This window comes from Histoplasma capsulatum (assembly GCF_000150115.1).
Source record: "Histoplasma capsulatum G186AR genomic scaffold supercont2.4, whole genome shotgun sequence".
Lineage (NCBI taxonomy): Eukaryota > Fungi > Ascomycota > Eurotiomycetes > Onygenales > Ajellomycetaceae > Histoplasma > Histoplasma capsulatum.
The window spans coordinates 1,975,466-2,001,972 of NW_025544804.1; the positions used below are offsets into that span (position 1 = coordinate 1,975,466).

Genomic DNA, 26,507 nt, shown 5'->3' on the forward strand with positions numbered 1-26,507 from the left:
AAAATAAAGTACCCAAGGAGAAAATTTTCACCCATGTGAGCGAACCAGAGTTTTCCCCGCTTGCAGCAGTTCTGCAACCAACCCCAGCTTGAAAGTAATTTAATTGCTTTTTTCTCTCCTTGACAGAAATTGCCGAGCCAGAGAATTTCAATATCCCTCAATCTGGAGATGGCAAACGGGCAAGCCCCAATTATACGAAATTGCTATTGACCTCCCTTCCTCAAAATCTCATGTCGGCGGTTACTAGATCTAATATGGCATGGCACTACTATCCAAGTTGCTAACGCATTGCAAATCAATTTATGAGGCGGCTCAACAGGGGATGCCCCCAACTCTTCGGGGAAGGTTTGACCAGCTATAGAGACACTAATTGGCAAGTCATTATCAAGGGATGGGCCAATTTGACCAATACCAGCCCACTTTTCTCGGGTGAGGCGGGTGGTATCTCAAAAATAAAATAAAATTAAATTAAATTAAAAAAAAGATAAAAATAAAAATTTGGTGAAGACCCTGGATAAAGGACCGGGATAATCTCAGAAGTCTCCTTGCTTCTCTGGGCTAATAAGACGGTAGCTCGAAATCCTACCCCAGACTTTGATTGCTGATTCAATAATGACTTACGCTCCCGATCGAGAGCGACTGACCCTCCTAGCACTAAATACAAATAAGAGCTCTTTCCCTACATGAAGGACGCATGAAACTTCATGGTACCCTACTAACAATTAATCGTTTCACCTCCCTTCACCATCCCTTCCCTTTCTTGGAGATTCTTAGTTCACTTGGACCTGTCTATCTGCTTTCCATACATATTCGGGTAGCAAGTTTCAATGTTTACTATTACATTGCTTCCTATGTCATCATATACATCGAGCCTGGCCTCCATATTGCTACAATAGTTCCCTATTCATCAATTCTTGTTTCGATATCCAACCTTTCCTAGTCATTCAAAGTTCATTAATTCCGGGTACCCACTTTGAACTTACCCCTTTTTGCCACCTCCCTTCACCTCTCTCAAGATGACCACACCAGTGGCCTTGGAAAGGTTACTCCTCCAAGATGGAGTTCCTCGCTTGCACACAGCAACCCGGCCCCCACAACTCAATCCGACAGTCACGGGCCCTCAGTCCCGCTGCGATCCCTGTAACTCCACCTCAAACGACGACAGCGAGACTGACTTCGAGATGGTCGAAGCTACTCCGGAACTTGATGGGAGCGAGAACAACCAGTCGGCAAACAACCCATCAATCCTCAGCAACAATGACGATAACGAGAATCTTGACCCCTATCTCCTTTGTACCTTGTCTTTAATGGAGGAACAGGATGACGAGGACGAATCCTTCCTCCTGGTTGTTTTGTATCGGCGTGATGGACAACCTGGCCTATCTCCACTTCTCGGTGGTGATCAGATATATTCCTGGATGCCCGCCACTCCGGATCCCTACGATTATGCCAGCCAAGATGACATACATACTGAACACAGTGACAGTGAACCATCCAGCCGGGTTAATTCGGCGATTTTAAATCCATTTAATTTTGCCGCGCATCGGAATGATCCGGGAGTAAATATGATGTGGTCGATGTTCATGTCCACTTCGTCCACCAGATCTTCGCATATGAATTGCAGTGGAAGGAGTGAGTCGGGAAGTATTTATGCAAGGTTCGCTGAGACACACCTCGACGATGTGATGGATGGTCGTATGGAACGCTGTCCAGAGGTAATGGAAGTAATTTAGTGAAGTTTCGATCATTTTGAAAAGTAAAATTCGGAAGTCAAGGGGGGATTAAAAGAGATTGCTTTATCTTGAAGATCTTCGAAATCCTCGCCGATACCCTATCCGATACAACACCCCCTATTTCTCGTTCCGCGCCCCTCGTTATTGTCTTCACTTTCCCTATTTTTTCCTCATTTATCGCAACCACTTTTTCTCCACAAAATGATATGTAGGTGGATCGCTAATTGCTCTGGAGGCAAAACTTGTATCATATTCAACAATGATCAAATTGGTACTAAAGGGAACGGACCACAACAGCAAGAGGTGTTTTGTTGATTTAGTTTTGTATGTTGGATATCTACATTTCCCTATTGGTTATTGGATGGAGAAGCAGAAGCTCCTTACCATCAGGAAATATGAATGTTTACGGCGTCTCATATGGTATTCTCTATGGGCATCGGCGATATGAAGCAATTCGGCTGCTCTACGTTATTATTTTATTTTTATCTTCATTCCCCCTTCCCCTTCTTATGTTATTTCAAATATTGTTTCTTTTTCTCTATCGATTCTTTTGTCTAATGCAATTTCGATATCAGAAACTGGCTGAAATGACACGATGCAATCGTCTCAGTTCTTTATGCATGCATACCCCTTTTCGGCTATTGTGGCAGACGTAAAGCTTGCGAAAGCAGAATTTTCTGCCACCCCCTGAAAATTAGTAGCAAAACACTGCAAAAATAGCCAAAATATCCCATGTATCTCTAGATTCATTCAAATATGCATCTTTATCATCAAATACGCGCCTTAATCATAAAATACACATCCTTATTGTCAAATCTGTCAATATATCTCGCAACACTCACTATTCTACTATCTTGCAAGCTTGTAAAAGAACTTCAACTACTCTTGTTATGAACCTGTGGCACGGCCTGAGGCTCATTGAATAAGAACAAGGAGGGCATAGAATCAGAATAACCCTTCAGGTCAAATACCTAGGTAACATGCTAAGTCATGACTGATGGGCATACAGTTGAATGTGGTTAATAAAAAGTTGAACATGGTTAGTTTTTCGGGCTGGAATAATCTTCAGTTTGGTTTTGAATGTAAACCATGTCAACCTCCTCATTAAAACTACATGTGCTAGCCATATCTCTCACACATCTCTCACACAAATGCTTTGAATGCTTCAGAGATAGTGATTTATCATATTTCTCAGAGTTCTATTTCTTAGCTAACCCAGATTCTAACTCTTAGTCACTAATTCTAACTCATAACTACTTTTCAGATATTGAAGAGCTCTGAACATTGAAGTAACTATGACAACTGATTAATAATATATACTGAGGATGTGTAAAATATGTTTAGTGTGTGTAGATTTTAGTGAGGAAGTGAAGAGCTGAGAATGGTTTATTTTTCAGACCCCCTTTTTTTAAAACCACATTCAACTGTAACCTGGGAGAATTCTCCCTTTTGCCACCACCAAGTTCCTAGACATACCAGCGTCTTCTTCCACTTTTTCCCGCAATTTTTGGCAATATGACTATGCTTTCCACAATTAAAACATCGGTCACTTACTCTTTGTTCCTCATGAAGCTGGTATTAAACCAGCTAAGAGATTACTTCCACACTGGTGATTCGACGCATCATTTATGGCGCATCCGAATTCACTTGGTATTACGCTTCGCTCTGTGACTATGCCACAACCTGGTGGTGCAGAATTTGAGGAGCTGTCAAGATAACCCGGGTTTTGTGCAATCGTGGCGGCCAGAGATTGGTAGATCAGATAGCCAGAGCCTCATGTCGCTGTTTGAGCACCTCAGCTTACAGTACTTGACATTATCTTTGACATTATCTTTTATTTACTTTGACTTGAACATCATTCTCAAACTCTCAACTGCCCTCAGTCAATTAATTTGCAAATTTATTTGTCTTCTGGAGTCTAGATTTGCTGGCAGGTTTACAGTATGGTATCTCGGCAGCGGAAGAGAAAGAACAAGAACAAGCATAATGAGTATTATCCTGTTTACAAGGGGCGTGTCAACCAACCTACCATATTTTCATCCTGGTATGTTCAATCTCAGTGTAGTAACTAGTGATAGACTAACAGTTGGTTGAGGGGCGATGCGCATCCACGAGTGACTGGGTGTAACGCAGATTTTCGAGGTTGCGTTACCATTGAGGAGGCGCGGGAATTTATGAAAATCCGTGGGGTGACGGAGCCCAAGGAGATTCTCAAGGAGGGAGCAGGCGAAACAGCTCCATTACCGAACAAGCTAGCATTTTATGCCGTTGCTAATGGTAAAAGCCCTGGTATCTATACTTGCTATTAGTATGTATCTGCCATTCAGGGTCTTTCTGAAGAATTACTCACAAAGTCCAGTGGAAAACCTGGCGCCAAGGAAGAAGTCAACGAGTTTTCGGGAGCATGTCACCAGCATTTTAGGACGCGTGCTCAAGCAGAAGCTTTTATTGAGGATTGGAAAGATTCTTATGCTGATATATGGCGGAGTGCAATAAGAGAAGCATTAGATCAGGGTTTCAGGACGGTGGACATGAAAATTGAGGTTGGAGACATCCTATCTTTGCCCGAGAGTGATGATATTCTGGATGGATTGAAGATGGACAAACTAAGAATAAAGGACGGGGCTCATGATTAATGCTGTTATTTTAATCTAAAATCTTGTGATTTCGGTTATATCTGTTTATTAACAAAGGAATCCCAAGCAGCAAGCTAGAGTAGTCCTCAATTCACCTAGTTCTGCAAGAGTTCCTCCTACAGTTCGGCCCATGCAGCGATGTCGTTGACCAAAACGGCGAGCAATGCCTATTTTTACGCCATTCTCAACAAAGAAAGTTGGGTGTTGGTCATTGAAAATCTACTTAAGATCAAGGCAATTTTCTAGCGTTACATCACACGCTTTTCGAATCTCCACGTTGTACGTCTCACTGGTGACATTCAGTTCCTGCCTCTTCCTATATGCCTTCACGGCATCATCTCGAGGGCCAAGGATTTTGGGGCAATCGAGGCAGTGAGTATTCGTATCTGAGGGGATGGCTGGTGTTGCGTTGGCTACCGTCTGTTAGGAAATTGGTATAAACCCCGTGAGAGTGTGGAAAGTAAGCGCCTTTGTCAAATCGCCGGATTCTGCATTTTCATCTGGATTGCCTGCTTGCTCAAAGGCATCATCTGTCGGACCGATGCAAGTAACATTTCTTAAAGTGTCCATGGAAGTTTGAGGAGACTGAGTAGGCAAGAGATTAATACAGTATTAATAGGATAGGGTGGATTGGATGCAAGGGGATTGCTGCCGCTCGACTGCCGTTTTTCAAGTCTTCGGTGCTCCTCTCTGTAGAGCTGTTCACGGATCACATCGGGGACGTCATTGTGGGCCTCGAGGATACCTTTGTTGCCCACATACCTAACAAGCTCTTTTAGGTTATGTGTCTCAAGCTTATAGTGCTTTTCTTTCCATTAGGGTCTTGCCAACAGTATCGCCCTAGGTGGCATGGCGGCCCAGGACAACGCATCAACTTGTGGAAGGCTTGGATACATAGCGCATAGTGTCTGATCCATTGATTACATTTCGCTAATCAACAAAAGAAAGCCTCAGAGTTATGCCCAAGAAAAACCAAAAATGAGTGACCAAGACGTTCAAAGAGCCCGTAAGAGCTACTCGACAATCATGGGTTATTATGAGAACCTCAGCACCAGCAGCCGCAGTGGTTCTCCAGGGAGTTCTCCTCCCTCTTCCCTGGACTTCGTCAGGAGGAACGCCCAGTAGGGATATATCCCTGTTGTCTTTGTCCGAGCTCCCACCGCCGTCCTTCAATCAGTCGATCACGAATTTTGACTAGCAGCAGTTATCTCAGCAAGCTCAGACGCTTCACAGGATAATTGCTGTTTTAACACTGATTTGATGATTAGTCACTTTTTAAAGAAACTAATCTAAAATAAGTAATCAACTAACCCAAAATAGTCATTATCACATGATGTGCAATTATCCTGTGAAGCGTCTGAGAAAAAACGGTTCCAGTTTGTTAGCAACACGGGAACGATTTGCTCTATACCTTGTGTATGGGTGAGGAAAGCAAACCAACTCCATCTATTCAGCATCTCTGTACCACCTTAGGACCTAGGGAAATCAATGTTCTCGCGATGGTATCAATTTTTATTTTCATATTCCCATTTCTTAGATATGAAGTATCACCTCAAAGTTGACTCATTTTTTTTTGAACACGGGAAGGATTTGCTATTTACTTGATTTCAACAAGAAATAAAGTGACCATTTTCAACAAGATACATCTATATTAAATATTGATTTTCTTAATATAAAAATTATATATTTATATTCTTCTTCTCTTTAGCTATAACCTAAGGTGGTTTACAAATCTCAAAGATATATGATTGTTGTGTAATTGAAAGTCAAAGTTGAGAAATTTGAAGAATCTATGAAAATCTCAAGAATCTCCACAGGAGCATGAACCGTTACTTCTCAGACCCTCTGGCGAGGATTGCTCTGAGCACATGACTTGTAACTAAAGTAGTTTAGTGTCATGCTGCTGCAACCGAGCCAATAGAGGGTCTGAGCTCGCTGAGATAAAGCAGCAGTGTGATTGTTGTAATCTCGGTAAATTGACTGCGGCCGCACGTCCCTTGCTAGAAATTTTTTCATGTGACTTGTGACTCACAGATCTCTTAACAGCCTAGAAGGAGGTACTCTGAACAGACAAGAATAGACATTTGCCTGCTGATATATCCGAAACACAAGATTCCAATCTACGCAAGTCTTACCCGTACGGGCATTATCCACTTCCGTTGCTCCCTCATCGAAGAAGCAGTATCATACCATCACAAATTCGATCAAACAGACCCGCAGAAGCCTTCATGTTCTAGGTGCTGAGCCTATTATTTATTCCGTCGATCGCACTGCCCCTTAAAAGCCCGCAAATACTATAAGCTAGAATGAAGTAAGTTACCTTTTCGAATTGTGTTTAGAGCTGTAGAACAGACCATTGATTCTATAAATACAGATTGTCTCCTCTTCAAGCCTCCTTTCCTTTCAAGACCATCGTGTGAAGGTCCTCTCTGCGATATTCAATTTTAACCAAATTCCTTCACTCTCACGACGCAATGTGTGAATGGGGATGCAAGACATACGCAGCTTGTACGCATATTCCCAAACACATGAATCAAGATCACATTATCTTTTGTACACTCGCAAGAAGTGATGTAAATGATCTATGCCAACCTGCCACTGGGTTTCTGAGAGATCTTCTGTTGATTCTCAATGCGCAAGACACAAATATAATGGGCTCCTGTCCTCTCTGTGCTGGAACAACACTGACTAATTCCTCTGATTAGATTGATTGTCTTGCCCCCAATTCAGAGAAGCAGATTGCTGGTAAACCTGCTTGCAAGCTAACTCTCCAAGATCCTTAAATGTACTAAATATAGTTAGCTTAGTTAGGTCATAGAAGAGGTAACGCACAATGAATCAATTCCTAAGACTTGAAAGACTTCAACTTGTTAAGATCAACATTTGGATGTGTTTTGCAGTAGAGATCAAGAACAAGATATAATCAAGAAGAAGGAGGATTACTACATATATGTGTATAGTAGTCTTCTAGAGGTTGAATATCTTGCCATGTAAAGAAAGTGTTGATGATTGCTGAAGATTTTTGAAATGGTTGTTCGCGATATCGAAGGATTATCCGCACTGGAGTAGCCTGACTCATTTCGTCATAAATGTAAGAAGAATTGCTGATATAGCTTGTAAAAACAGTATTATACCAGAGAGATAAGAAAAAGGTATATTTCCCGAAGAACCTGGATCACACAGAGAGAGAGAGTGTGTGTGTGTGGGTATCCAGATTCTGAATTAGGTCATGTATAGGTTACGTAATCACGCAACAGCCATAACCAACGTTCCGTGACTTACCACTCAACGAGCTGGCCTTATGACGCTCAGGAAAACGCCTCTCTCAGTGAATTCCTATAGACTCTTTGATGATCTCTGCAATGAGATTTCGAATAATCTACGACGTAGGAGCGAATCCGCGAGCTACAAGCTTCTCTATATAAGTTAGAAGCTATTCTTCTTGCTGATTGTGAGCTTCTTCTTATGTCAAGAGGTGACTTCGTCTCTTGAGACCTTGCGAATCGTTATAACACCGGCGCAACGTTTCTAGAGATAATGGATGTTTTTGGCAGTTTCAGTATATCTCTTAACCTTTTGAACTCTTAATTCTTCAATTGCAAGCTTGATTCAGTGCTCGTTGGGCATTTCAAAGTGTTGGAAGTTGAAGCATTTGGTCAAAAAACGCGTGGTTTGACGCGTCTCGTTGAGTGGTAAACCTCGTTGAGCAAAATCGTAGCAGGTTCAATTTAACCACCCTTCCACTTCAACGCACAATTATGCCACCAATTCGCAATAGAAAGGCTTCAAACTCTATAGAGGGAGAGAGAGAGAGAGAGAGAGAGAGAAGACTTGAGCTCGTGATAAAATCTCTTCAATTCATGAGACTGCATGACTACAATGTTCCACATACTACTCTATATCATCAACTAAAGGGACAGCCTTCAAGGGTGAATTTACACTCAAACTCCACTAAATTAATTCAGACTGAAGAGGATAGACTTATTCGATGAGTGCTGAAGCTAGCTAAACAAGCAATATCTCCATGACTGATCTTTGTTGAGAATATAGCTAATTACTGCTCAAAATCTTCAAGTCTCTTCATTTTCCATTGGGACAATCGCGGGCGCACACTGGCCCTGGGTGCTCTCATTCCAGAGATGCCTGATGGAATTCCCAGGGGCCAGACTGGAACCACGCCCCTTCGTCGCCTCACCACCCCACGGGGCATACATGTCAAGGCACATGTAATCTGTATGGTTACAACTACGAGTCTCCTCTAGGCTCCATCAAAAGCACATGTTTTCAGTCTTCTTCCTTTTTGTTCTCTCCAGTTTACGGGGAAATCCACGAACCCGTAGAACAGCTATGGGTTGAAAAGTAAAGCAGGCAGAGCCCATGAAGGTGGCTTTAAAATCTAGCCAGCCAATCGAATGCTTCGTGACAACGCTGCTGCATAAACGCCACGAAGTTCTCGAAATCCAGAGCTGAGGGAAACACCGCAACGAGAGTCGTTTAACTTCCTCCTCAAAGAAATCGAGACTTCTCAAAAAGGACAAAATCCAGTTATTTGCATCAAGCTCTACATCGGCTCGTCAACTTCTTGAATGCCATTCCCGAAATACCGAATCTACAATCAGCAAGCAGCACTGGTTTTCTAGCCCCCAGTCGAACATGAAATCCAAAATCAGCCTGGCTTTCCTGCTCTCCCTCACCCTTTCTGTTTCGGCAGCACCACTGGAGCAAAGCATCCAAGTCAAATTCAACAACGGAGTCAAAACTACCGAAGAGGGTGTTATCTCATATCATCCCTCAAACGCAGGCCTTTATCTCTGCGACCGTGCAGGTTTTGTGGGACATTGCGTCCACTACGCAACTCCCTTCGGACAGTGCGGTAAGCTTTCGATATCGAGCGATTAAGCCAAATCACGGAATACAGCAGAATCAGCGTTTATGTTACTAAAATCCATAATTTCAACGCATAGTTACCATATTCGATCAGTTCCCCCACGGTAAAGGAGTCAAATCGGCTAGTTCCGACCAGGGAAGCCGATGCACGCTGTACTCGTAAGCTTTTCCTTTCTACCACCGGGTGTTCACTAATAATTCTTTTCTCTAATCGTCTTTTTCTTTTCCTTTTGTTTTACGCTAGGCAACCGGAGTGTCATGGAGATGAGCTTCAGGTCCACCACCCTGGGTATCCGGATCTGCGCCACCAAGACTGGGGTGATCGGGCTCGTAGCTACAGTTGCAGACCTGCTGAGTGACAGGCTGCTTGCAGTTGGAAAGAGCAGGCAAGGACAGGAGAGGCGTAGCATAGCATGATAGAACTTGGATCGCAATCGTGAACAGCAGGGCTGATATAAGAGGTTTTAGACTAGTACTATCTTGAGCTTAAATGCAGTCTCCTGGTTTGCGAAAAGTTTATTCAATGTTGCTGGAACTATGGAGTGCTAATGAGTGATCAACTTTTCACCTATAGTTCAGCAATCTCTTTGAATCCACTGCGATAAATAAAAAGCGAGAAAGAAAAAGGAGTCGTATCCAGCCAAACAGCCCGTGGATTCTCCAGTGTGGGATTTCTTTATTGGCCCTAGGCATCTACGACATATCCCAGTATCGCGGCCGACAAGCTGGTTTCACCCAACAGCGCCTTATCGCCTATCAACCCACTGTGGGGTTTGCCAGCTATCGGCGCAGCTGCCCCATTAGTAACGTTACTAAGCTCCGAGCTCGCGAAAGCAGGGTATGTTGCTGGAAAAAGAACCATCTAAGATGAGAAGCATGCATAAACCACAATTGATAATCATATGAATCGGGCATGTGAACTGCACACTCTATTTTTGAAATGTAAATACGAGTACCGAGACATCGGTTTTGTCCCGCGCCCACGCGTCCGATCGCCTTCGCTGGCTGCTGGCCAAGTACCAGTACACGGGGCTCCACAGCTGGCCCGACGAACCCGGCCAAGTCATCCCAGCAACATCCTTACCCCAATGGTTTGATGCCAACAACAGCTTCATCACGCATCCTCTGCCGATTTGCTCGCTCTCTACAACTTGCCTACTTCTTTCCAGTGTGTCTTCTGTATTCGATTCTATAATCAGGCAATCTATTTTGTCTGGCAACGACAGATACGAAACCTCTCTCCCCCCCCCTCACCCAGCACAGCTCCCAACAATTGTTTCACCGCAACAACCTCCTCAACAGCTATCACACACCATATCCAGCTTGCGTGGGTTTGGGCCTCGAGGCCCCCTGTCGATGACTGACAGACTGCCGTCGAGGCTCTTGTCAGTTATCTCTCCGACTTTTACTTCTTTCTCATAAGGCTTCTTCTTCCCCTGGAACTCTATACCCTCTGTATGACGAGGACATTATTATACGGAGAATCCAGTTCGTTTAAAGCCCTATTCAACAAGGCTTCTGCTTGGCTTTTCCGTATCCATGGCGGAGAACCTCCCTCCCGCTCCTTCGGGACGGGGAGTACTGCCCCAACCCATCGAGATTTCCTCCCGATCTTCCAACCCATTCGCCTCCAAGTACGACCTTTCCAGAATATCAGCAACAAATGATCGATTCCCCGAAGCGAATGATCAAAGGACTATTGTACCTAACCTGCCAGAACAACCCTCACCAAACGACCACGCTGAACCCGCCTCCTCCCAACTTACATCTCCCCGACATCTTCCGCAGTCACGGGAGTCTGCAGAAAGCACGACGAGAGCTTCCCTGCCGCAACGGATTGAGAGTCCTACAAGCAGTTCCAAGGATAGGAAACACCAGATACAAAGTGCCAAAGGTTTGGAAGATGATTCTCCGAAACGGAAGTTTGTTCCAGAACCTATCGAGACCACCTCACGGTCATCCCGTAAACCGATCTCTGGGCCCGCAGGTCGGAAAGCTCCACAGTTGGTTGAAACTACGTCAGAACGCCGCCGAAAAAAAATACAAGAAATTGATCCAGATTCCCCTCCCAACAATATCGCTGGCAATGGCAAAACGGGCTTTTCATCTGGGGGTCACATGCGTCTTCATCAGAATCTCCCATTACGCTTGGGGGTGCCCTCTTCAGGACCGGACGTGTCCAAAAAAATATCCCCGCAGCTGATTGAAACTGCAACACGTTCTGTCCGTCAGAAATGTCTTGTACGAGGCACTGCAGAATATCCAGAGCATAGGCTATCATCACCATCCTCAGCTTCACAGCAGAAGCTATCCGCGCCAGAAAGCACGGAGTCCCGATACTCATATGCAAATATTCTCCGTCGTCAAGAGGAAAAGGGGCGGTCATTCCAAGTCCCGGCACTTTCAACTATACCATCGAATAGCAGTGAGGATTCCGAGAGGTCCCCAGTTCCGTCGCCTCCAACCTCTCCTTCGACTCTCTCCAATATCAGCAGCAATAGACTATACCCGGAGGAACGCCTATTGCGCGAAAGCTGTGATGAGAGGTACTCTGGCTATTTTCTGTCTCTGGCTTCACGTTCGGCACAAAAGCTGCTGAGGGATCAAGCCCTTGCCGCTTTCCCTAACGAACAAGTCCATCAAACTGTTTCTCATTTTGCTATTGATCGAGAAGAAGAGGACATATCAGATGACGGCGGCGACAGTATAGGTATATCACTGCGTGACTTGAAAATGAATTTTTTGAAATTCCGGCGTGAGTCAACCATTGACCTTTGTTGGGAACTGGACGAAATGAGAAGACACAAGGAGGAATCTGAAATGAGAGCCCGCCAAAAGGTGTTTGACGCAGGCCAGTCCCGATTCTCAGCTGCTGCAATAGCCGCTAGACAGGCGGCTGAAAACGATGTCTTGAAAGTACACCAAGCTTCTCACCAGGCCCGCATGGGATTGAACCAAGTCAGCGAATACACCAGCCCGCCAATGCTTGGAGGAGATATCAACTTTCCCCAAAGCCTATCACCCCAAGCCACCAGATGCGAAGTCGACAATCCCCCGGCTCATCACCATGCCGACAATTGCATAGATCCCATAAGATGTGAAGGACTCTGGAGCCCAAACCCCCAAAATGACGATTTCGAAAACGGCGGCTTGTGGATGGGTCTATGTCGCCGAACCGATGAGCCAAAACAAGCATCCTCGGTCATACCCAGACTTGGGATAATCACCCCCGCTGCCACCGATGAAAATGGCTCCTTCCAAAGCCTCACCAGCATCACCATGACCACCACCGCCACAAGATCTGCTCCCCCACGCACCCTCGATAGTCCCTCCCATCTCCCTACAACCCCACCTGACTCCAACCCTGACCTCGACAACGTCGATGAACTCCTCCTCCTCGAACAAGACATCAAACGCGAATTCAATGACGCCTTCGTAACCCAGATCTACAACTACCTCTCTCTCGGCTACCCCTGCCTCGCCCGCTACTATGATGAGGAACTCAGCAAGATCTCGCACATCCCGATCGAGGAGCTACGGAAAGACGACAAGCGCGCTAACGCCAAAGGGTACGTGGGTGTCCCCGAAGGCCTTGGTGCGGGTGAGAATGTGGTGTCATCCGGCACATGCTTGCGCTGGACAGCACTGAAGCTGTATATTCATGAGTGGGCGAGGCAGCAGCCGAGGATGGCTAAGGCAGAAGGGTGTCAGTTGCCTGACGATGGATCTGGGATGGATGCATGGGGAGCTCGAGCGCGGAGGGGCAGCTGGGCTATTTGAGTACCATTTTGCCTTGTTGTGAGTGTCATCGAATTTTTGTTTGTTTTACCATGATTTTACGTACGATGATGACCATTGTCTGGATGACGAAGTTAGACAGTTTCTTTATTTGCCCTTTTTTGCTCCTTTGGCGTTTTTGATGATCCTATTAACGGGCCGGTCTGCCCAGGACTTTTGGGGTTTTTCTGTTTTTATTTTTCTTTTTTATTTATATTTTTCCCGTCCTTTTTCTACGGATAGGCTGGCTGGCTGGGATATATTTATTCATAATCGGCCTGTTTGATATTACTGTCCTTTTCTCAAATCCCATAATGCTATAAGGGGATTTGGTTATTCCATTGTCTCTTTGTATTGTTTCCGCCCTATCTACCCTTTTTCTTTTCCTCATATATTGACAAGGGAAGAATTGCGTTGTTGTCTCCATTTTCGTTAGCCATCTCCTACTTCTACGTGGATTTTAATTCCTTTAATCCTTTGTTCTTCTTTCTTTCTTTCTTTCTTTCTTTCTTTCTTTCTTTTTCAATCATACACATCTATGCGATTGGCATGTTCGATTCTTGGGGGTATATATTTCGTGTTCTGTTTAGTTTATTCCCTTTACATTTCTCTCTCACCGCAGCCCTCTTGAATATTATTTTTTTTCGTGGAAGGTAGGTTAGGTCTCTCCACAGGGCGCGATACACCATATAATTTCAAATAGAGCAAGTTGGTCGGAGGGGGGGGGATTTTTTATTTTTCGGTTTTCTCTTATATACCTAAATTTGTAGAAATTTACATTCCGGTAATGTTGGATATATATATATATATATATATATATATACACATTGCAAAACCGCTTTTCATGATACTCATCTTCCTTATGTATAAATTTATGCTTGCTGTTTTTTGTTCCTGCGTTCAAGAGAGGATTCCATTTGCTGATTGTCTACATCAGTGATTGGGGGGGAGGGGGGGGGGGGGGGGAAACCTCATTTTTCATTTCATCTTCTTGTGCTTTCATTCGCATGAATGGCTTGTTCCGTCTCAAATAAGTTAACTATGTATTCAAAGTAAAATAAACCAAATAAACAAAAATAAAATTGGCATATGGAGTAAAGAGTAGTAGTAAAGATTCATGAAATAATTAATTTCTATCATTCAACACCCTTCGTTCCTACCTTTTTACTCCTATGTAGACGAGTGGTAAAAATCGGACAGGATTAGAAGATTAGAAGAAAAGGGGGGGATGCTTTGAATTTATTTCCCTTTTCCAAGAACGGAAATGGGTCACTGGAGGACGAGGGTGGGAGGGCGATGAGGGATCAAGAAGAACCCAGGAGGGGAAAATAAAAAATAAGTAAATGAAAGGGATGAAAAAAGGATAATGGAAACCCCAAAAGTAGAAAATGAAAGTAATGGAAAAACTCCGTCTCACCCATTCACCAATCGTCAAACCTCGATTCAATTTACATGGAACTATACCAAATCAACATAAAAAATAATTATGTCAAAAACCATACCAAAATAATACCCCACGATCTATTTATTCATACCCAAGGAAGCACGCCATCGTCATCGTCGTGGTGGAGATCGTGATAATATCTCTCCTCCTCCGCGACCCCATCCTCTCCCCAGGTCCATTCCTTCCCTCTCTCCGCCTCTCCATCTTCATCACCGTCCTCATCATCGTCGCTATCATCACCATTATCATCAAACTCATGCTTTTTATTATCTTTCACTTGCTCTTGCTGTTGTTCATGTTGTGGCTTTTGCTGGCTATCTCCGTCAGCGTTGGCACCGGCGGCCTCTCCGCTTCCCAGATCCGTGCCGCGGCGTAAATGTGCGTGCACAATCCCCGGGAATATCCCGTGTTCAGGTAAAGTGCCGACAGAGGTTAAAGAGTTCGTGGGGAAAGCAGCGGCGGGGTCTTGTGCTTGTGTTGGTGCGAATGAGAAGGGGATTTGGCCAGGCGTCTGGCTCACAACCTGGGTATTGAAAAGGGAGGAAGGGTTTGGCTTCGTTTCCAGCCTTCCGGATGCTGTTGTAGCTCCAGGTTGTACTTGCGATTGTGTTTGTGCGTGCTGGTATTGGGAGTAAAGGTCTGTGCTGGAGTGAGAGGTTGGGAATCGAGCGGCGGTTGTTGGGAAATTGGGGGCCGAGGGATTTGATTGATGAACGGACATTGCTGGGCGTGGGAGAGAGGAATCGAGTATTTGGCCTATCACGATGTCCATTTAGTGATTGTCTGCAAAGACTTTGTGAGATGGGGACCGGGGACATTAGGTTTACCTAGCGTTGATACAGGGTTTGCTAAGGAAGCCTGTGATTGCGATGATGGCCGTATTGCTGGAGTAGATGAGAGCGAGGCATATCTTTCGATTCTAGTGCAAAACGCATTCTCAGTGACCAAGTTTCCATCAAAAATAAACAGGAGATGTTAAAGGAAAGGAGAAAAGAAATTACAATGACAACTCTCCCAGCAATGTTTCATGCCTGAATTGCTCGCGAATATCCGGCACATTACTCTTCGCCATATTGTTACCTTCAACCCCAGGTCGGTGGCATGTCGGCCCTAACCATCGATGCTTGAGCGAGAGTTCGAATCCGCATTGGTCAACGGAATGCTTTGCCAATTCACACATATCCACAGCGCTAAATTTGTATATCTGTGCGGCAACAGCATATTCCTCAATCAGCGGCTCCTTGGTGAAAGCAAACTGCAGAGGATCATCAGTCGACAATGAAATGTTCAAGCCCCGCCTGAAAAAGCTCGCGCATGGATTCTTATCGTAAGTCAGGAACAAAGCATTGTTACTCAAAGGCGACATCGCAATACCAATTTGATCCAGATAAAACAGGTACTGAAGTAACGGCACTTTGCGCAGTAGGATACCATGGCTTATACCATAGCAGCAGAGCACTGCGGCAGCTAGATGATCCGGATCGCCGGCTTCGCCACAGTGAGGTCGCAAAACAAAAGTGTTGAAGCCCCGATTTTTTCGCCAAGTGTTCAGTGACACCATGTTGGCGAACATAAAATAGATCCAGTAGCTGTAAGGTGGGTTCTGATTGGTATTCCACTGTTTTGGAATTGGGAATTTGCGGTACAATCGACGCTCCGGTTTGCTTTCATCATCAACGCTATCGAAACCAACCACGCGTTGTAAAAAGATATGAAGCTTTGGATGAGTTGATGGATCCTTCGTGACCTCGAACAAGGGCTGGTAAACATTTCTGATAACTTCCTCGAAGTTTTCCATCATGCCAGTAGACTTGTAGACATCATACAGCCGAGGGACTTGAATCAGCCAGCGGATATTTGGAGAAAATAGCTTGTTGTCAACTACCCAAACGGCTAGTTTGTCCCATTCATCTAGGGATCTGCCATAAATGGATATACGCCACTCAGCCATCTGGTATTTGCTGGATTCCAGATCTGAGATTACTTCTTTAGTGATCTCCGCGAGATATCGTCCCTTAATGAAGTTGTCGGTTTTGAGGAAAATTTCTCGAAGGCGCGACTCTCCGACAGGGTTGTATTTTAGGTTGAATTTGTCAAATCGGTGGAACGAATCTTTATGAGCCTATCTTGTGGAACTGCGATGAGAATTGATCTTTACGCATGTAGAATGGGAGGAAATAAACTTACGTGCATGTCGAGAGTATCAATGCTGAGGTCGTAAGCCGTGAGGTTGATACTTTCGAACACCTCCTTCAATGTCAAGTGCTTGCCATCTCTAAACATGACGACCTCATCGGGAGACTTTTTGATCTTGCTCTTGATAAATCGCAGAAGATGTTTCTGGTTCATGCAAGCGGAGTGGTGGACGTGAGTATCGACTTTCCTAACATTGTAAAAGTCCCTATGGGGTACCTTTTTGCTATCTGCCATCTCTTGGTACTCGTTGAGGAGCACATGAAGCTGGAATTTGCCTTCCAGGTAGCTTAGTCGCTTGAAAGCAAAGCTCTTACTAGGGCCGTCAGTGGACACCTCAGTGATCGTATCCAAATCCATGTAAAATTCTCGTAGGGACGGGACATGAACTATAGGCTGTTTCAGCTTGCAAGCTTCTTCATTCTCGTAAACCTGATAGACACTGTTTGCGTCAAGTTCAAATGTCATTGGAGACGCTCCAGGAACTGGCAACAGATCCTCCAAGTAAAAATCCTCACCAATATCCTGGCCAAGTTTTCGCTTCCTTCGGGCAGGAGACGGGGGAACAGCGTCACTTGAGGAATTAATTCCAGTTCGCTGGGCTCCACTTATCACCATACTATTCGACATGCTTCCGGTCCCGGGAGGATACATGTCGTCATCCCATGCCGGCTCAGGTGGAGGAGGGTATATAGTCCAGCCCGGCTCATCTCGTGGATTATCTGACATTCTCTGCAATGAGAGTCGAATATACCTCCGCCTCATATCCAGAAGGAGTTGGATCCTCTGGCAAATAATGCGCAGTTCAGTTGTGATTGCATCGTCATTGGTCACAAACCCGCCGGATCCTTCAGAAGCACCAACGCCAGTCCCAAAAGTCCCTTCAAGAGAAGGCAGTTGTGACTTGGGTTCATTGGATGTCGAGGCTTGCGGGCTAAAATTTCGAGCAGATCGGTCCAGAGTCGCAAAACCACCGGAGGTTTTGCGCTGAAGAGGTGAAGGAGGTTGGGGTCTTATAACAGGACTGTACCCAGAGCGCGTATCCGGGACAGGGTGCTGACCTTGTGCCAATGGCACATTCCCTTGGCTACTCATACGCGATGCTATACTTGCTGGCCTACTTGAAAATTCACCTTCCCCAGCCGGCATGTTAGGCACGGTCGTTGATGGGTAAGACACAGCCGCGCTCTGGGGAAATTCGCCATCCGCATATTTGGACCCGAGTTGATGTCGCTGGTAGAATAGTTTCGACTCCGCATGGCTCAGGGACTTTTCGTACGCATAGTCATACGTGGCTGTCCTCCGCTGCCAGTCGCGGGGAAGCATAGTTTGTGCCACATTGCCAGACAATGAACTGTCATCACGCACCCCATCCATCTCTTCGTCTATGTGATGGTTCTCCGGTAAATTGAATTCTTCATTGGAATCAAGGCTTCTTTGGGTACCGTCTTTGGTATTAGATCCGCCGCCATTCGGGTGACGGGCAGGGAGTTCGGCACGATCGCGTGCTGGGGGCTCAGGATAATCAGAAAGCGCAGACTGTGGTCTCCGTTGTTGAGACATAAACTCAAGAAATGGGTTGGATCTAAAACAACAATGTCAGCGTTGGAATGCCAGACCGTGGACGTTGAGGTAAGGAAGGAAGCTCACCTAGCGAATGAGTCGCGGTGGAGAAGCACGACCGAACGCCAAGACAGCAATGCAACAATGCTAAGAAGAGAACTAAGAGCAAAACCTACAAGCTTAAGTAGCAGAATCGGAGACACCAAGAATTTAAAGGAAAAGGGAGGGTGAAAGTGGCTTCATGGCGAGGACAAGATGTCCCGCTGACGAAAGGTGCGGTGTAAGTTACGCAGCAACTAAATAACAGGGCAGGGAGTTTCCACAGCTCCAGACCCAGCTCCTTGCATATGCATCTTCAGAGCCAGAATGTTGGGGGAGCTGTTGAATACTGGTAACATATTAACATGCACCATATTACAATATCATATGATATGTCAGTTTAAAATTTAAACTTATCAGTATGTTTCTGAGTTATTGTCTGCATCATTAAGTACTTCTTCTGTTCATAGATTACAGAAATCAGGTCTTCTCCGTAGAAAGTGGCAGTTAGTAGGAATATAAACACAACTCATAGAGATTTGTGCGAGAAAATCTTTCAATCTTTACACATCATATGATGTGACTTTCCAGAAAAGCAAATGCCTTGAAATATATACATATAGTAGGGGATTGTGAATTACCACTTTATAAATTTATCATTGGTAGTTGAGGTATGGATGTCAAATCTTTGGAAATTTATACAGGAGTGGAGGTGTGTTGAACTACTTCCCCATGAAACGTGTCTAAAGAGGTCATAGCGATTGACGTTTCCACAAAATTTGCTCTTAATATTTATTTACTTCACAAGATAATGTATAAAACAATTAAAATTCAAGCATGCATAGTAGCACAATCTAATATTACAAGAGATTCGAAGATTAAACAGTATGACAACAGGTACAGTACATGAAAGGGCTGAACATAAGGTGTATACAGAGCTAATAAAGACGCAGGACGACATGGGCTCATCCAATGTAACAAAATAAGAGGCCGCTTTCCCCCTTTTTGTTACAGGATATGCATACAGAAACTCGTGAAACAAAACAGGCCGGAAATATATATATATATATATTTATATATATTTCCCAGAATATGGGGTTTTGGCCCCAGTTTGACGTCCAGTTCGTACTTCAACATGGCTTGGTGAACTGGAATGAAAATGCCCGCTTTTGTTTTGCGAATTGAAAAAACCTGAAAGGGAGGGGGTAAAAATGAAATAAAAGAAATCTTGGGATTTCCGCAGATAAATATTTCACGAATAAGGCGGCGAGGAAGAAGACACAGGCGTGACAGGAAAACTTTACCCCAAATAACTTAGAAATACCTAAGCAGAATCAGGAGATACCCGATCACAAAGCCTAAAAGCTCAAACGGTTCAGACCGGAAGTTTCCAAACAAGATGATAATCTTCCAGAGAGGGTAGTGGAAGAGTATGAGGACGGATAATCAGGGAAAATAAAAGTAATAAAGTAACAACGAAAAAGCAAAAGCCAGAGTAGAAGCAAAATTAAAGAAAAGTAACAATGGAGACGAAAGAATTCCTCCTTGCTGTATGAAAGGAAAATTATTTTTCTTGAATTGATTGAGCACTGCAGTAATTTTACTGGCAGAGAAAGAGAGAAAAAGATAAGAAAAAATAAGAAGAAAAAATCCGTTGATGGGTGTGTTAGAAAACACGCGGTGATTGTTATGTTAGCCTCAGCAGAACCGATCCTCATCTGAAGTCAACACGAATATAGCATCATGAACATGCTAATTAAAAAGAGTATATCCGAAAGACTCAACAAAACAGTCATCTTGTTAACGATATCGGGGATGGCGAGGCACTGTGTTTGAAGAGGCAGACTCCCCGGGGTAATACTGGTTGTGGGATTCCACTAACCCAGGTTGTCGCGGGTAGTCCACTTCGTAGTCGACATATTCCTTCGGTACTTCTCGCTGTACGGACCGTTCTATGTAATATGCACCGTTGTTTTGGTGCTCACGCCCACCAACCCTAACAGGAATATATTCTACAGCACCGTCGTAGGGTGGTTCCACATATCGCTGTTCTTCTACATACTGATAAGTTCCACGAGGGTGCAGACGAGCGTACGCCACGTTTTGGTCTGCTGCGGCTCTGTCATAGTATGGATCCGAAGCGTGGCCAGCATAGACGGGGCGTTGCCGAGTTCTGGGTGGTACAGGGCTACGATCACGGTAGTACGTAGATTCAACGGGAAGTGAATCACGGGCAATTGGTGAACGGGAACGTGGGCGGTGAGAACCTTGTCTTTGCGCTTCATATCTGTCGAACCTGCTGTGAGGTCGTCTCGCATGGTAATCAGACTGGTGCCTTGATTCTGAGAAACTTATGCCTTTCCTTCCATGACGAACGTCGGTAGGCTCCGGAGACCGCTCCTCGCCGTGCCTAGATGAAGCATAGTGTTCACGCTTGGGTTCATATTCACGAAAGCCTTCAATTGTAGGGCTTGTGGCCCTATTCCAACTGTGTTGTTTGCTACGAGTAGGAGTTCCTGAAACACTGCTTTCAGCTGTCCCTCCAGAGCCTCCATCAATGCGCCAACGGCGGTCATTAAGTTCCGTTCCCTCAAGCCACTTGCTTCGAGGGGCTTCATCTGGCCTACGTTCAGAACCCCGAGACGGCACCTTCTTGTATTCTTCGTTTTCTTGGCCAGGAACGAAGCTGCTCAAGAATCGTTCCGCATCTGTCATTTCTTCGTGTAACGAGATCCCTGCCGCAAGGCAATGCTCTTGTGGATGGCCTGCTTCCTCCACTTCGCCATCCTCTGAAACGCTCTTCACAGGCGTTCTATTTTTGTGGAATTCGTTGGATGACTCGGCAGTTACAGAGGAATTGGCATGGATAGATTTGGGCGGGCGATCTCTATATTGAGAGGATGGCTTTGACGAGGGCTTAGATATATTGTGTTGATGCCGATCGGCATAAGGATTGCTTTTCGCACGATCCACGTCACTAGGCTGACCTCGCTGAAATTTTGTTCCAGGAGGGTACCTGTTCCCATGGGTCTGATCTTGAGCTCGCGGATTGTGGGGCCTCTCCTTGGAAGAAATCGTGGATGGTTGATTTTGCCTTGGTCTGCGAGTGTCCACTCGACCATGCTGATCTCTTATTGGTTCAACGAAAGCAGGCTTATGGGGGTCATATTCGTCGTCCTTCGGCGGATCCGCGGGTTTATTATTGTCGGTAACAGGGGATTCCACAAATCTAGGGAAGTCATCTACCGCAACCTCTAGACCATGATTTGGGTTAGGCAAATTCGGATTGGTACCAGTTGTATTCTGTTCCGCAAATTTGGGCCGAGCATTTGTGGTGTATGCGCGATTAGGTTGTTTGGAGTCGCGCGGTTCAGGCCGTCTCTTACCACTCACGTTTGAAGCTGGTGTATGGCTCGTCGATGTAACATGTGGGAACACCCAAGGGAAAGCGGCCGACACCAGCTGCATTTTGGTGTCGTCCATACCAGGAGCATCGACCAATTCTGAAACGGTTTGGTTGTCAGGAACGAGTAGCATGTCGTATTGCCATTCTAGCCGCCGCGGCTCTGGGCCAGGATGTGGAGCAATTGACTTCGGACGGTCAAGATGCATGGATTGGAAATGACTAACTAAAGCTGGAAGAGTATATATCTTGCGGTCGGTACGACCCACATCGTGGCGATGGTGTCTTCCAGAAATCTCAGCGTCATTGCAAGCTTTGCATACCAATCCGCTGAGATTTTTTATTGGTTTCATTTGGGCATGACTGCTTAACCCGTCGGCGAAAAGGGTCAATGGAGGTTCGTTGCCAAACTTTTCCACGAACCGAGAAACAACATGGTGGATAAGGACATGAGCGCGGACATTGTGTGGCAAATCTTTGATACCAGATGTTCCATTCCAGATGCTGCGAGCATTCTTAGCTATATCATCGAGTTGGGTCTGGTAAATGCCAAAGGCTTGACTGTTGGGGTTTGAATTGTGCCCCTGGGTTCCGCTTCTTCTCGTTGGATGGGAGTTAGCAGGATATGGAGCACCAAAAGGCGGTTGTCCAGCAGCTGGAGGTGGGTATGGGGGTGGCTGGTACGGTTGAGCTGCTCTTGAATCAGGCGGTGGCGGGTACGGTGGCGGATAAGCCTGCCCTGGATAGGGTGAGCCGTAAACTGGATTCGGAGCCTGAGGTGGGCCATATGGATCGTAAGCTCCGCTAGGGGGATAGCCAGGTTGGGGTGCTGAATACGCAAAATTTGCAGACTGGTTAGGATAAAATGGAGGAGGAGGAGGGGATGGTGGTCTGTATGGACCGGATCCATAAGCATATGGAGTTCCAAATGGGGTGCGATTGTAAGGTCCAGGCGAAGGCTGCGGGTAGCCTGGCCCTCCGTCAGGTAGATGGTGGTGTCCCTGATCTGGACCAGACATATACATGGGGCCATGCGGCTGGTTGGGGTAACCAAGGTTATGCCCCACGATTGGGCGGGGCATTGCAAAGAACAGAGCTTTAGCGGCAGTGGGATTGGGATGGAAGGGGGAATGTTCGGGCCATTCAGCGCGCCAATGAACAACGACGCTGCCCAAACTGAGAACATTAGTGTGTTTGGCAGCATAATGCTGGATCACACCCTCGAAACCGTAAAACTTAGTATTTGCTTCGCAGCCGTTTCCATTGCACAAGAATAGTTCTTTCTGAAATTGTTCTGTCAGTGGTTTTATCTTGGTATCAAAAATGAACTTCATGTTTTCGAGTATGAGTTTTCGGGTCGGCGGAGCTCCGGGCGGATCCTCCGGAATGGGTTTTCCGGCGTTGCGAGCTTTGGCATCCTCTTGCGCCAAGTCTCTGTAGAACTTGTCCTTGACATAAATCAAAACATCAGCTGCAAATTTCGCACTTTTTTCTTTGGTAACCGCATCCCCGCCACGCCATCCTTCACGGATTATTTCATCAGCATATAATGCCATACGGTCTCGTATAGGCTTCTGAGCCTCATCCCATTCTCTGTCTAGCTGCTCTTTAGCCTCTTTGAATTGAGCATCTTGCTGCCGACGCTCCTCGGACTTGGCCTGAAAAATCTGGTCTTGCTTTACCCTTTCGAGTTCTCGACGTTCCGCAACATCCCGCTGTGACAGTAAACGAGGTTTCAAAATATCCCAGTCGCGGTCAGTAAACGGGTGAGGAATTTGGATTGCAGCCGAGAACGAATCCATGTGGCTGAGAACAGCTGGTGTCAATGGGGGAACAAGATCCAAGCAGCGCCGCTCTATTTCAGCTTTACGGCTTGCTTTCGCTTCATTTACTTCTCTAAGGCTACGTTCAGTGCGCGGGTGATGTGCAGAACTTGAGGAGGGTAAAGGTTGGCTTGAATCGCGACTCAAAGGACGTAGAGGAAGTTTGGAGCCTACAAGTATAATTTGGTATAAGCGTGAAGACACATAAAAGGCAAGGCACGAGGGCGAGAAAAGAAAAGGAACATAACTGAAAAAAAAATGAAACCAAACGCCATTGTGCAGGGAGTTTAAGTGCGCCGCAGGTTTTGCAATACTTACCAGAAGTACTTGAAACTGTCGCTGGACTGCCCTGGTCGTCGGTCGCTCGACCATTGGTGAGTGGAGAAGAATGTCCGGAATGTCCAAAAGTTGTATCAATAGCCTCATTTTTTGCACCCGAATCCGCAGAAGATACCTGCAAAGGGGCTCCGTTTAGGGTTCCACGGGTAAACCTGATGGATCGAATACCGCCTGATGCTTCCCATTGTTCCCAACGGGCAGCATCGGCGAGTTTGTCCTTGCCATTGCATTCCAGGCCCTTAATCCACTCTTCTGTGGCGGCAGGGCCAAGTAATTTAACGTCCTCAAACTTACGTCTCATGTCATCAACATGGGCTTTGTAAAAATATTTAGTCAGTGAAATGTTGCCTGGGGGCTGATTGTTGCGCAAAATTACTGAGGAAGTAAAATGCATCGAAGAGGTAAAGAACGCGAAAGGGAGTGATGGAATTAGCATAGATGGGAGATTAGAAGAGAACAAAAGGTCCATTTCCTAAGTATCGAGTTAGTTCGCTGATCAAAACCAAGAAAGGGTGTAAGATAGAGAAACCTTTTGAGATTCGACTTGTACGCATTCTCCACAGGATCGAATACCGAAGGGCCAGATAATGCGGACTCCATCAAGACCAGGGCCGGCTTCCCATATTGTGCTATCCGTTGAGGATGAACAAGAACTGAGCTTTCCGCAAAACTGGCAATTGCTTCCATAGATAAGCTTCCACATTTCTAACTCTGTCTGAAGAGACATTGGGCGTGGCATTCCCGGGTGGAACGCTCTGCGAGAAATAGACCAAATGGAATTAGGGTTTAAATATTTCAACAATCCTGATGCTTGAGGAAAACTCGATAACTCTGTCTCACTTGGGGTGAGAAGGGACCTGAATGTCCGGTTTACACACAAAAGTTTACCTAGTGAGGTAGGAGGAAGAAATGTAAAGATATGCTGCCATATTTCTCCAGGGAGCATAGATCCAAAGGACACTGTTCCCGAAGCGTGGATCTCCTCCGTGGGAGGGGAATATGGCCCATTCACTTCGATGGATTTCACACGTTTGAAGCTGGCCTGAGGAATTGCTGCTGCATTTGACTCGCGAGAGAGGGCCATATTAGGCATACCATCGCGTCTCTCAGAATATTCGCTAGAACCGGGTGACTTATCCAAGTCACTTGTCGGCCGCTTTCGTTTCCGAACCTTCTTGACTTGGGCATTATAATTATTGGCTTTTTGACCAGGAAAGTGACGAGATATCGGGCTTTGTAGATTAGAGGCATGACCAATCGTCATACCAGCCTCTGGAGGGTGTTGCTGAGAACTAGCGGTATTCAAATCAAATGCTGAACCATTGGATTGCTGATGAGAATGGGTTTTCTCCATGGTGACATCGGACGTGTAAGGATCAAACGGAGAGCCGCTATTATCGGGCGATGAAGTAGTTTCTGGCATGGTTCCCGGGCAACACCCACGGTTGCAGGTACGATTTGCAAAACAAAAAGAAAGCGAAGAGGGATCAAAATTAATCACACTCCAAGGTGGGTATGTCCTTGAACGAGGAGTGGAAAGCTAGAAAGACAGAGACTCAGCAGTGGATCAAGCGGACACAACAAAAGATGAGGTCCATTTGGATTCACCGGAGCCGAAAAATGATAACAGGAAAGACCGGTCCGAGTATACGCGTTCGATAGTCCAAGGACACTTGGAAAAATGCTCCTTGGGAGGTGGTTAGCCAGAGGGGAGCAAGATGAATTGAAAACACAAGATGGCCAAACCAGGCACCGCTTTCGAAGGAGAGCCAGTGAAACACTAAAGAGGATGAAAATGCAAGACAAGAAAAGCAAGATCCCAAAGAGCCACAAAGTCGGGCACCTAGGCTTCAAGGAATAAAATGCAATAAGGGAGGAGATCGCAGCTCGAACGATGACGAGATGCAGCTCCCTAACATACACAGCGATGAAGAGATAAGTCAGGAGAGCGAGAACGAGAAGAGAATTGCATTGGAAGTTGTCTTTGGAGAGGAGCACAGAAAAAAATCAGGCCAGATCGCGCAAGAGTAACGTTGCAGCGAGGAAACCAGAATCAGCAAGACATGTAGCTGGCAGCCACGCTACACATACACTTGGAAACAGGATATTCAGGAAAAATAATGACAAATACGGATATTGCGCGTGGTGCATGATAGGAGATGGTAGCTGGTATGGACTCGTTGCGGCACGTTGTTGTTGATGGCGATGGAGGTTGGGGAAAAATATCAGGACCAGCTCGGAGCGGGGTTTGTCCGACCACGCCTCACTCTTACACCCAATCAGGACGGGCGTCGGGTGTGCCCAGCAAATTATCACGTGTATTCCACGGGTGGCCCAGCTCGCTGCGCCACTCACATGTAGACATTACATCAGCCTCTCCACAACTGTCTTACTCAGCGGTGTGGCTCAGCTAGTTCCCCACTCGCCAAAACCTCCAGGAAACGCAACAAGAAGAAACACCGCACCTGGGAAACAAGAGGATATCCAAATTGGACTGATTGTTTCAATATCTAGGCCCAGGCAGTTTGATGGAAGGATATCTGTAATCATTCTGTTTTTTTTTCACTGCTGTTCGTCATTCACCTGCCCATCCACCGCAGTTTGTCTCCAACCACTTGAGGCATTCCCATTCTTTACCTTTACTCCGTATCCCAAGTGAACAGCGCCCAT

At 45.7% G+C, this 26,507-nt stretch overlaps 6 protein-coding genes across 6 annotated transcripts; 3 read left to right on the forward strand and 3 right to left on the reverse strand.

Moving 5' to 3' along the window:
• Nucleotides 1-1,016: 1,016 nt before the first annotated feature.
• Nucleotides 1,017-1,733, forward strand: HCBG_03704 (uncharacterized protein; the record flags this gene model as incomplete). Its single annotated transcript, XM_045430753.1, has 1 exon — nucleotides 1,017-1,733. One exon carries the CDS (start codon nucleotides 1,017-1,019, stop codon nucleotides 1,731-1,733), a length of 717 nt encoding a protein of 238 aa, XP_045288896.1.
• A 1,943-nt stretch (nucleotides 1,734-3,676) lies between these two features.
• Nucleotides 3,677-4,369, forward strand: HCBG_03705 (uncharacterized protein; the record flags this gene model as incomplete). The annotated part of the gene is made up of 3 exons (XM_045430754.1): nucleotides 3,677-3,777; nucleotides 3,829-4,041; nucleotides 4,093-4,369. The coding sequence occupies 3 exons, from the start codon at nucleotides 3,677-3,679 to the stop codon at nucleotides 4,367-4,369; spliced, it is 591 nt and encodes a 196-aa protein (XP_045288897.1).
• A 6,426-nt stretch (nucleotides 4,370-10,795) lies between these two features.
• Nucleotides 10,796-13,036, forward strand: HCBG_03706 (uncharacterized protein; the record flags this gene model as incomplete). The annotated part of the gene is made up of 1 exon (XM_045430755.1): nucleotides 10,796-13,036. The coding sequence occupies one exon, from the start codon at nucleotides 10,796-10,798 to the stop codon at nucleotides 13,034-13,036; it is 2,241 nt and encodes a 746-aa protein (XP_045288898.1).
• A 1,393-nt stretch (nucleotides 13,037-14,429) lies between these two features.
• HCBG_03707 (uncharacterized protein) lies at nucleotides 14,430-15,236 on the reverse strand (the record flags this gene model as incomplete). The annotated part of the gene is made up of 1 exon (XM_045430756.1): nucleotides 14,430-15,236. The coding sequence occupies one exon, from the start codon at nucleotides 15,196-15,198 to the stop codon at nucleotides 14,563-14,565; it is 636 nt and encodes a 211-aa protein (XP_045288899.1).
• Nucleotides 15,237-15,474: 238 nt separating this feature from the next.
• On the reverse strand, nucleotides 15,475-18,494 carry HCBG_03708 (AMP deaminase; the record flags this gene model as incomplete). Its single annotated transcript, XM_045430757.1, has 3 exons — nucleotides 15,475-16,599; nucleotides 16,665-18,255; nucleotides 18,321-18,494. The coding sequence occupies 2 exons, from the start codon at nucleotides 18,231-18,233 to the stop codon at nucleotides 15,475-15,477; spliced, it is 2,694 nt and encodes an 897-aa protein (XP_045288900.1).
• A 1,391-nt stretch (nucleotides 18,495-19,885) lies between these two features.
• HCBG_03709 (uncharacterized protein) lies at nucleotides 19,886-25,260 on the reverse strand (the record flags this gene model as incomplete). Its single annotated transcript, XM_045430758.1, has 4 exons — nucleotides 19,886-23,668; nucleotides 23,817-24,152; nucleotides 24,548-24,592; nucleotides 24,726-25,260. 4 exons carry the CDS (start codon nucleotides 25,258-25,260, stop codon nucleotides 20,073-20,075), a joined length of 4,512 nt encoding a protein of 1,503 aa, XP_045288901.1.
• Between the last annotated feature and the right edge of the window lie 1,247 nt (nucleotides 25,261-26,507).